At 45.5% G+C, this 11,297-nt stretch overlaps 1 protein-coding gene across 3 annotated transcripts; it reads left to right on the top strand.

Moving 5' to 3' along the window:
- The first annotated feature begins 5,570 nt into the window (after positions 1-5,570).
- LOC123426084 (pentatricopeptide repeat-containing protein At5g03800) lies at positions 5,571-9,338 on the top strand. 3 transcript variants are annotated; one of them, XR_006622007.1, is made up of 4 exons: positions 5,571-7,974; positions 8,542-8,570; positions 8,658-8,717; positions 9,076-9,338. XR_006622007.1 is itself a non-coding variant. In XM_045109859.1 (1 exon), the coding sequence occupies exon 1, from the start codon at positions 5,609-5,611 to the stop codon at positions 8,192-8,194; it is 2,586 nt and encodes an 861-aa protein (XP_044965794.1). In that variant the 5' UTR covers positions 5,571-5,608; the 3' UTR covers positions 8,195-8,333. The 3 variants fall into 3 exon arrangements, 1 of the variants encoding a protein (XP_044965794.1); XR_006622006.1 differs by having other exon boundaries at positions 8,542-8,717; XM_045109859.1 differs by lacking the exons at positions 8,542-8,570; positions 8,658-8,717; positions 9,076-9,338 and having other exon boundaries at positions 5,571-8,333.
- Positions 9,339-11,297: the final 1,959 nt, after the last annotated feature.

Genomic DNA, 11,297 nt, shown 5'->3' with positions numbered 1-11,297 from the left:
GATTATTTTCCATAGTGACAAGTGATAGTAAATTTCAGCATAATCTATAAATTTTTCCTTACCAAGTTCCACTCACCAAAGCCATTTCACTCCTAGGCAACGACGCTAGAAAAGAGTCTTGATGACCCACAAGTATAGGGGATCTATCGCAGTCCTTTGGATAAGTAAGTGTGTCAAACCCAACGAGGAGCAGAAGGAAATGACAAGCGGTTTTCAGTAAGGTATTCTCTGCAAGCACTGAAATTATCGGTAATAGATAGTTTTGTGATAAGGTAATTCGTAATGGGTAGCAAGTAACAAATGTAACAAAGGTGCAACAAGGTGGCCCAATCCTTTTTGTATCAAAGGACAAGCCTGGACAAACTCTTATATAAAGCAAAGCGCTCCCGAGGACACATGGGAATTTCTGTCAAGCTAGTCTTCATCATGCTCATATGATTCACGTTCATTACTTTGATAATATGATATGTGGGTGGACCGGTGCTTGGGTGCTGCCCTTACTTGGACAAACCTCCCACATATGATTAACCTCTCTCGCAAGCATCCGCAACTATGAAAGAAAAATTAAGATAAATCTAACCATAGCATGAAACATATGGATCCAAATCAGCCCCTTACGAAGCAACGCATAAACTAGGGTTTAAGCTTGTGTCACTCTAGTAACCCATAATCTACTTATTACTTCCCAATGCCTTCCCCTAGGCCCAAATAATGGCGAAGTGTCATGTAGTCGACATTCACATGACACCACTAGAGGAGAGACAACATACATCTCATCAAAATATCGAACGAATACCAAATTCACATGATTACTTATAGCAAGACTTATCCCATGTCCTCAGGAACAAACGTAATTACTCACAAAGCATATTCATGTTCATAATCAGAGGAGTATTAATAATCATTAAGTATCTGAACATATGATCTTCCACCAAGTAAACCAACTAGCATCAACTACAAGGAGTAATCAACACTACTAGCATCCCCCAGGTACCAATCTGAGGTTTTGAGACAAAGATCAAATACAAGAGATGAAATAGGGTTGGGAGAGGAGATGGTGCTGATGAAGGTGTTGATGGAGATTGACCCTCTCTCGATGAGAGGATCATTGGTGATGACGATGGCTCTGATTTCCCCCTTCAGGAGGGAAGTTTCCCCAGCAGAATAGCTCTGTCGGAGCTCTAGATTGGTTCTGCTGAAGTTCCGCCTCGAGACGGCGGCGCTTCGACCCGAAAGTTATGATATGATTTTTTCCAGGTCAAAACTCCTCACATAGCAAAAGATAGGCACCTCAGACCTGCCAGGGGGCCCACAAGCCCGTAGGGCGCGCCTAGGGGGGTAGGCGCGCCCCATGGCTTGTGGCCACCTGGTGGGTCCCCTGATGTATTTTTTTTGTCCAATATTTTTTATATATTCCAAAATAATTCTCTGTAAGTTTTTAGGACTTTTGGAGTTGTGAAGAATAGGTCTCTCATATTTGCTCCTTTTTCGGTCCAGAATTCCAGCTGTCGGCATTCTCCCTCTTCATGTAAACCTTGTAAAATGAGAGGGAAAAAGCATATGTATTGTACCACAATGTGTATTAAAAGCCCATAATGCAATAAATATTGATATAAAAGCATGATGCAAAATGGACGTATCAGCCGGCAACAAGTTTCAAAACACCGAAATGTTTGTCATTTTACCACCTATAGTTCCGCTATATGTTTAACGATTGGAGTATCAAATGACCTCCGAATATGGCGGAATTTTGCACGCGGTATACCTACAATATTGCAAGACCGCACGTCAACTATGAACCCATTCCGGAAACATTTAATTCCCACTTTAAAACAATATTTTAGAGATGTCGCGGGCGCGTGTGAGTGTGTTTGGACTCGAAATGGTCAACGATGAGAACGGGAAGAACCAACGACTATGGATGGATGCAAGTTTTGGAAAACGATGGCGACGGAGTGCCGATACAATGCGAATGATGTGATGATGAATGCGATAAACAAATAAAACACACGGCAAAACTTGAAATAAGTGGAAGGTATCTGGAGCATCAATCTTGGGTTGTTACAACCACCGCAAGGGCCTCTGCCGCCTCCCCCGCCCGCTGCCTTGCACGGAGGGCACGCCACTCATGTTAGCGTCCAAGTACGTCCATGGTGCGCCCTCGGCACGCCAACGAAGGGGTTGCGCGTCCGCCACGACGTTTGAACACCAAACGGACATCACCGCCTCCGGTAAGATAGCGATGCCAGATTCGAGCATCAGTTCTGCCAACGCTGCGAGTCCGAGTGTTGTCGTCAGGTGGCCGCCTACCGGGAGCGGCGAAGCGCAAGCCTCACGACCATCTCCTCCTCGGGGCCGCATGGGATGAGCTTGTGGTCGACAGTTCTCGAGGTGAAGAACTCGGATCCGTTGTCCGCCATGCCGCAGAAGGACGAAGATCGTCGAGGATGAGCTTAGGTGGCGGATGGGAGTGGAATAATGTGGCTAGGGTTTGATACGACGAACGAATATAAACAATATATGTGGGGTCGAAGCGCGGGCCAAAGCGATGTGGCGGGCGTGTCGGACACGCCTGAACATCCCAGATCCATTCCATATGTAGGCTAAATATAAAGAGTGTCGGTCAGTACGGGTATTTAAAGTCTTTTTGTGTTACTAGCAAAAAAAACGTGTGTCGCAACGGAAGAAAAAACACCCATGCCAACAGGCTCAAACCCCTCCCCGCACAATGTATTCCATTTTAACATGGCATCCCATTAATGTCGTTGCTTATCCTACTTCCGACCCTTGCCAATGGTGGTCGTAATGTTCACGTAATCACAAATCCACAACGCATCCAGACATAATCAATCTCAAAGAGATGAATTCGACACCACATCACACACATGGCATTGAGCCGCGCTAGCGTAAAGAAATGTTTAAAAATTAATAAACAATCTCATCAAGCTCGGCGGGAGGCCCGCTATCACCGCGTACTTTGATGCAACGCCAACTTTGCGCCTGATATGCTAGTCTACCATAAAAAGTTGCATGTACATAATTCTATCAACTATGCATCTCGTGAGTGAAATATATCATTAGTTCCATCTGCCCACAACACATTTTTTTGAACAATGATCATTTAAGGTGACTATACACCTGGATTACATTCAACTTGTAAAAGCTATCTGAACTCACGTGGGACTGCTAGACTATATAAAGAAAACACCTTATCTATTGGCCCAATCGGCAAGACAGTGAGCAAACTTGTCTTGGTTCCTATAGACCCAATTAATCTGATGGAGTTTGAAGTGCTTCAAAGCCTCCTTGATGTCACAAGTAACAGAGATCAACCTGGACTTATTAACCGTTTCAGGTTCAAGTGCCTGCACCAGCGACAGACAGTCCAACTCCACAATGATATCACCATTAAACACCTTCGTCAGTTCCTTCAGCCCAACCAGTAGCGTTGTTGTGTTGTTGCCCACAACAAATTTTTTGATCATACATCAAAATATACAGCAAAAAATATTGGACAGTGACTCTTGATATCAGCTATAACATATATTTTGATAAATGGACATTTGGTCATATGTTCCCATTGTAACCGAAGCTCGCATTGATAGTACTCCTATGCAACAACATGGAAAACAGGACTCTACGTCGAGCACATTTCACAACCAGTACCATTGTGTATAAATCAGTTTATCAAAGTAACCTGAAGTTATGACAGCCAATACTCGGTGGTCGACTGCATAGATAAAAAGGCTGAATCTCTCCTCCACCACCGGCCATCACCGTGCCTTGCTATCGCTAGTAATCTACTAACATAGAAATTTCAAATAGACAATTTCCAGATCAGTAAATCCAATATCTCATCAATTTCTAAAACTATACAAATCATTAATTTGCTAAAACGAACCGGCACTAAGACAATTAAGGCTAATTAATTATGTAGTGGTAGCGGAATTAATCAAATAGGCGTAAGTTCCAACTTAGTAGTCTGGTATTGTTCTTAATTTTTGACAAGTGTAGTTGGAGTTGAATGATTTGAAAGTAATTGTATCCTAAGGGGACTAAATAACCAAAGTGTTGTATTATTATTTAATTCTAGAGATGAAGGTTGCAACCAATTGCTAGCTGATTATGCACATCTAACAAATGAGGCGTCAAATTAAGGCTCCCTGATCAAGCTGACGATAAGTTTAAAATCCATCATGGAAATTTCTTCTCTTTATTTCATTCTCTAAAGCAAAGTACTGAATTTCACACATGAACCACACCAATAACTTGTTCTTGTTTCTATATATTCTCTTAAATCAACTTAATAAAAAAAAAGAATGCATCATGCAGATCCAATTTGTGTCACAGAGTAGAGATGGATAAAGCTCACCTGTTAACTTGTCTAACGTATGTTGCTTACATATGAAGATCAAAGTCTTCTCACCATGACTGGCTAGAGTTGCCATTGCAAGGCCAAGAGACGCCTTTCACTGTAGCACTGATTCCATGTCACTATGTTCACGAGTACATAGCAACAGTATACACATGAGGATATGTACATATAATGAAGCAATTGTAATGAGCAATCATCCGCCTTCTCTGTACAGATGTGTAGCACAAAGCAAGCAACGACATGAACAAAATCGCAGCAGCTGCTGCTCTCCGCTCTGACCTGTCTATATATGCAATAGCAGTATAGCAGAACCTAAAAAATTAGCAACGACAGAATCAACCAGCACATAGCCTCAGTGTTTACCTTGTCCTCCGTAGTCACTCCCCAACGTCCAGACCCATGGCCATCTGGATCCCGTGGAAATATTCCAAGTCCGTCCGGAGTGGCGGCATGAAGGGGATCAGGCAGCTGCCCGTGGTGGGGAAGTAAATCCTCCCAGAAGCTTTGGCGGCGCTACGCTTGATGTGCGTGCTGCCCAATGTTGCACCACACCGCCCCGTTCCACATGCCCACCATCATCCCCCATCTCCATTAATTCCGACCGAGTGGCAGCCGAGCAACACCTGCGCGCCTCCACCCTCTCCAATGCTTTCGATGGAGGTCAGGGCGGACGAGGAGCGGGGGTTGGACTGGCGGATCCGGCGTGCCTCCGTAGGGGCGAGCTCGTCCCCCACCACGTCGTCTTCTTTTTTCCCCTGACCGATGCCTGAACAACCCGCTGCCCCCTCCCCTAACTTCAATCCAAATCAGAGAGCATGCATCGAAGGACCATGTCACGGGAGCAGGAGGTTGAAGATCAAGGAGGCTACGAATAGCACGGGAGAAGATTAGAGGTGGATGGCCGGAGAAGAAAACCGGTCGACGGCGGCCGGCTGGAGTTCTAGATTGGATGAGGAGGCAGGATGCGGCTGTTTTTTTTGTCCCACGTACCGGTTCAAATTGATTTAATACGAGGACTGCGGATTGAATACCCACAATCAAAAAGGCTTTTTTTGCAAAAATGTCCCAGAAACAGTAGCTGTTTTATTTTTATAGAAGGAAAAGATTTAATTAAATCAAAATTTCGTGTCTGATCAATAATCGAACTTATTGTCCGGGTGTTTGAAACGGCAGGGCACCGAAAGCGTCATAGCTAGATACGCCTCTAGCTTCATCGACCTTGGCGTGGAATGAATGGCCACTTCCATCTCATCCTCCCCTGGCCCCCTCGCACCCCTACTCCCGCCTCGTTCGCTCCTCTCCTTTCCACCCCCTCCTCCTCCCGCTACTACCACCAGCACTGCCATCCATGGCACCGCACCCCGCCTCCGCCTCCTCCCCAACGCGGCCGACCCCCGCGCAGCGCACGCCGTCGCGACCAAGTCTGGTACCGCCGCCCAGTTGGACGCGCGCCTGGCGAACGCCGTCATGTGCGGCTACATCCGCGCGGGCCGCCTCACCGACGCGCTTGAGGTGTTCGACCGGATGACCGCCCGTGACGCTGCCTCCTACAGCGCGCTCATTTCGGGCCACGCCCGGCTGGGTTCACCCGTATCTGCTGCCGAGGCGCTTTTCCGCAGCATGCGCCTCGCGGGACTCGCCCCCACAAAGTACACATTCGTGGGCCTCCTCACTGCCTGCATCCGCAGGGGCAATCCGCGGCTCGGGACCCAGGTCCATGCGCTCGCCGCCAAGGGACGGTACATCGGTGGCTCGCTCCTCGTCGCCAACGCGCTCCTTGGCATGTATGTCAAGTGCGGTCGCTTAGAGGACGCTCTCAGGATGTTCCACGGGATGGAGGAGCGTGACGTGTCCTCGTGGAACACGGTACTGTCCGGCCTGGTCGAGCTGGGGAGGTACGAGGAGGCGTTTGAGCTGTTTGGGGATATGCGGACGAGCGATGTTGCGGTCGACCGGTTTTCTCTGTCAGCGCTTTTGGCCGCGGCTACCGAAGGGTTCTGCCTGCCCCACGGGGCAGCGGTTCACGCTCTGTCTCTCAAGTCCGGGCTGGAGGTGGATTTGAGTGTGGGCAATGCGCTCATTGGATTTTATGCTGAGCATGGTGATTCTGTCGAGGATATGGTTGGTGTGTTTCAGAGGATGCCAGTGAAGGACGTAATTTCGTGGACTGGGTTACTCAATGGATACATGGAATTTGGTTTAGTTGACAATGCTCTGGGTGTGTTTTATCGGATGCCTGAGAGGAATTTTGTTACATATAATGCAGTTCTGACCGGGTTTTGTAGGAACAAGGAAAGTGCGCGAGTCACTTTTGCTAGGAAGGCTGGGCTGCAGGGGCTCGGGTTGTTTAGGCAGATGCTCGAGAATGGGTTGGAGATGTCAGACGTTACTGTTACTGGTGTCCTGAATGCTTGTGCTATTGCTGCGGATAGAAAGATTAGTGAGCAGGTTCACACATTTGTGATTAAGTGTGGCTGCGGTTCAAGTCCTTGGATTGACGCTGCATTGATAGACATGTGCATTAAATGTGGTAGGTCTGGAGATGCACGTCTGTTGTTTGAGCATTGGCGCCACCAGGAAAGTTTTCACATTGCTTGGAGCTCTTTACTGCTTTCTAGCTTTAGAGATGGAGAGTATGAGAAAGCGTTTTCTACCTTCCTTCAAATGTTTAGAAACAGTGATATTCAGTTCATTGATGAGTTCTTGTTGACTAATGTTCTTGGAGTTTGTGGTGCTTTGGGTTTTATGGAACTTGGAAAACAAATGCATTTGCTCGCTGCGAAATCTGGGCTTTTGCGTGCTTGTGGAGTTGGTAATGCAATTGTCAGTATGTATGGCAAGTGCGGACAGTTAGAAAATGCAGTCACTTTCTTTCAGCGAATGCCTCATCGAGACCTTGTGTCTTGGAATGCGCTGATCACTGCTCATCTTCTCCATCGCCAGGGAGATGAAATATGGGACACATGGTCTGAAATGGAGAGATTAGTCATCAAGCCTGACTCCGTGACCTTTCTTCTGATCATATCAGCTTGCAGTTGTACAAACTCAGATTCTGCAGATGCATGTATGGAACTGTTTCATTCTATGTCAAGCAAATACAACACTGAACCTGCTATGGAGCACTTTGCAGCAGTTGTGAACGTCCTTGGCCGCTGGGGTCATTTTGATGAGGCTGAGCAGTTTATAGCTAGTATGCCATTCAAGCCTAGTGCAATAGTTTGGCGATCTTTGCTGGAAACTTGTAGCAAGCAGTCCAATATGACACTGCGAAGGCGAGCTATGAATCATCTACTTGCCCTGGAACCACAAGACCCGTCCACATATGTTCTGGCATCTAATCTGTACTCTGAATCAGCAAAGTGGCATTGCTCAGAGAACACGAGGCTGGAGATGCGGGAAAAGGGTATCCATAAGATTCCAGCAAGGAGCTGGACATTTGATGACAATGCTATTCACTCATTTTTCGCTCGAGATAGATCACATCCTCAGTCCAAAGACATCTATGCTGGTCTGGACGTGCTAACTCTTGAGTGCATGAAGGCCGGGTATGAACCAGACACCACCTTTGTCCTACATGATGTCGAGGAATATCAAAAGAGGTATTTCCTAATGTACCACAGTGCAAAACTAGCAGCTACATATGGCCTCCTAATGGCAGGCTCTGGGAAAATTATCCGTGTCGTGAAGAACATCCGCATGTGTGGTGACTGCCACTCATTTCTGGAGCACGCCTCTGCTGCTACCGGAAAAGAGATTTCAGTCAGAGACTCGAATGGGTTTCATATTTTTAGAGCAGGGATTTGTTCTTGTAGAGAATAGACTGGTACCATAGCAATTTTGACTTCTTTGCAGTGTCTTTGTAGCACTGTAGAAACTATAGAAGATATCCTTGTTTTGAGGTCATGTACATTGCTATAAGTTTCTTCAGAAGCATTTATGCCAATAGCTGTTCAGTTGACATCATACTCAGACAAGTATTTTCTTTTGCTCCAAACACTTAGTTGAATATTTTTTGAGAAACTCTCAGTTGGATAATTGACTTGTACCATAAACAATTTGTGAAAATTGAACATTACAGATCACTTACTCAGTGGTCTTCAAATTTCCTGTTTGCAGTTAGCACACGTTACCTCGAATTTAACTCTATGTTCTTAACCTGTTTGCAGTTACTTTTGAGTTACGACCTTCACAAAATGTGAGTTTCAACCTTCACAAAATATAGGAAGATTAAGACAATGGGGTAGAGATATTCTAGTGCCCTAACCTAGCTGTGTACTTACAGTTAGCGCTAAACTTCCAGCAACTATTATTTTGTTCCCTGGTCTACATCACACCCTCAGAGGTAACTCCCACTTTTTCAATACTCCCTCCATCCCAAAATAATTGTCGTTCACTTATTATAAAATTTGTACTTGTTTAAGTAAAATCCCAGCAGGGTTTCTCACAGTAAAGATACAGACTACACTATGCTTGTAAGATATAGAAGAACTGCAGGACGTTTTACGCATTTCATCTACTACCTCCGTCATAGTTTAGAAGACACATTTAAATTTACATGCATTTCCACAATAGACAAGGTTTAGGGCGCATTGCATTTACTTCTAGCAGCTAATTAGTATTTCGTTGTACTACTTCTATATGCATGTGCAGTGTGAATGCTATTTTTCAGCTCATCTCACAGCCAATCAATAACCATTTAGGTTTCAGAGAATTGCAAACACGCCTTCTAAATCGTGACGGAGGGAGTATAAGACTATGGTAGACAAGAAGCCACCTATAACTGGAGAATAATTAGCAGATTTTAGTTCTATTTGCTTCTGTTGGACGGTATTATCTATGTTTGTGGAAGTTGTAATTTTTTGTGTTAATGTACGATTTTGGTCTTTGTATTTTTGTATGCGTTATGGTCTAATTTGACCATCTAAACTAGAAATTCAAATAATATAATATAATATAATATAAATTATACTCCCTCCATCCCGAAATCAATGTCGAGTCGTGTAGTTCACTGGCAATTTTGCAAAAAAAAAAACCCTCATATCTACAAAATTGTCTCAAACAAGCACCTCCGCGCCGCACAACGATTGTACTCCACCGCCGAGCTAGAAGTGCTCCGCCGCCGTCGCCAAATAATTGGTCCGTCGCCGTCGCCAAATAATTGGTTCGCCGCCGCCAATTACCTCCTCCGTCACCACATCCCAGATCTGCGCCGCCGGATCCCTTCCATCTGCAGTTACCTGCCGACATCGTCCTCGAGCTCCTGCCGGCGTCGGAACCTTCCGCCACTTCCTCCTTCGGCTCCCATGCATTATCCTCGAGCTCTCGCGCATCCTCCCCAAGCTCATGCGCATCCTCCTCGAGCTCACGTGCGTGCACCGCGACGATTCCTCCCGGCCACGATCCCCTACGGGCGTCGCCGAAACCTGTGCTGCTCCTTCTCCCTTGTCGCCGGTGCGTATGCTTATCCCCTGCCGCCGGTGGAGCTCCTCTGCACGTATTGCTGCTGGTCGTATGTCTGAGCTGCTGCTGCTCCTTTGCTGGAGTTGCTGCTCCTCTGCTCTGCCCGTGGTACTGTTGCTCCCTACCCGTCTGTACCTGAAGAAAGTATTGAAGAAACTGCTACCTGAAGTTACCGTTTACCGTTTATTGCTACCTGAAACTGTTGTTGTTTGAGAAACTGCATTGCGTGAGAAACTGAGGTTGGCATCTGTGTGTCTATGGCCGCCATGAACAACAATACCATATCACACTTCATTGTTTGGACATGTGAATTCAAATGCTAGTGTGAAGATTGATAAGATACAGTTTCATAATTCAGATTTTTCAGTTTCAGAATACAATGAAACATGGGTCTCTCTTCACTCCTACTGCATGAAACAAACAGGGCCTCTCTCTGGCTTCAGAACTGATGTTTTTCGCCCATGTGTCACTCATGATGATTTGTGTGTTGTTAATTTATCTAGCAAATTAAGATGAGCCAGCTCAGTAGCATGCGCAGTTTCCTAGCTTGAGAAACAATGGCATCTGGATTGGTCAACCCAGGCGGCTGAAAGCAGAATTGCTCCCTAGGGTGATTTTGATAATTGATCACAACATAGGCATCATTGAACTAATATGCTTTTCAAGTATATTTCTGAAAAGTTCAAAAGATGCCATGGCTAAAGGCTTATGTGGAGATGCCCCTTGATGAAAGAAAGGAATAATATTGGCTCAAGCTTCAAGCTAGAAGACTCTTTATTTTATATTTGTGAGAAACCACTTTTGAGTCCATAGGAAAGCTAATACTATTAAAAGGAGGTGAGGTAGTAAAATGAACTGATTGCTCAAAATGCTCAAAGTTAGCCACCAAAATACCCAGTCATTTCTCCCACATATCCACTCTGTCAAATTTACAATACATAAATTCTTTGTCACCAACTTTCACATATCGAACACATTGAGTTTGACCTCAGACAGAAACCCTAACCATTCCCACCAAATGGGGGCAACCGAATCCATATCGGTGCTACCAAGTTTGGTGACCAACTTTTGGGTGCCTCGGTACACAAAATCGTAATTTTCGAGTTTGAGTCGGTGCCATCGAGTTTGGCCATCTGACCGTGAGCCACCTTTTCGGTGCCACCGAGTTTCATATATCAGTCTCATCGAGATTCAAAGTTGCTACCTTTGTGCTAATCGGTACCACCGAGTTTTTCACTTTGGTGTCACCGAGTTTTCCACTTTGTGTGTAACGGTTGTATTTTGTGTGCTGCCTATATATACCCCTTCACCCACCTCTCATTCATGGGAGAAGCACTCAGAACACACACTTCATTGTCAAATCTATTTTCTGGGAGAGAACCACCTACTCATGTGTTGAGACCAAGACATTCCAATCCAATAATTTGAAAGTTGATGTCTAGCCTCCCAAACAGCTTTCCAC

Source organism: Hordeum vulgare, chromosome 2H (assembly GCF_904849725.1).
Source record: "Hordeum vulgare subsp. vulgare chromosome 2H, MorexV3_pseudomolecules_assembly, whole genome shotgun sequence".
NCBI lineage: Eukaryota > Viridiplantae > Streptophyta > Magnoliopsida > Poales > Poaceae > Hordeum > Hordeum vulgare.
Note: the sequence above shows the minus strand (reverse complement) of the source record. Positions and strands in the feature narration are given on the sequence as shown.

Excerpts from the sequence above, each read along its gene's own strand:
- LOC123426084 (XM_045109859.1), top strand. The coding sequence starts at position 5,609 with ATGGCCACTTCCATCTCATCCTCCCCTGGCCCCCTCGCACCCCTACTC.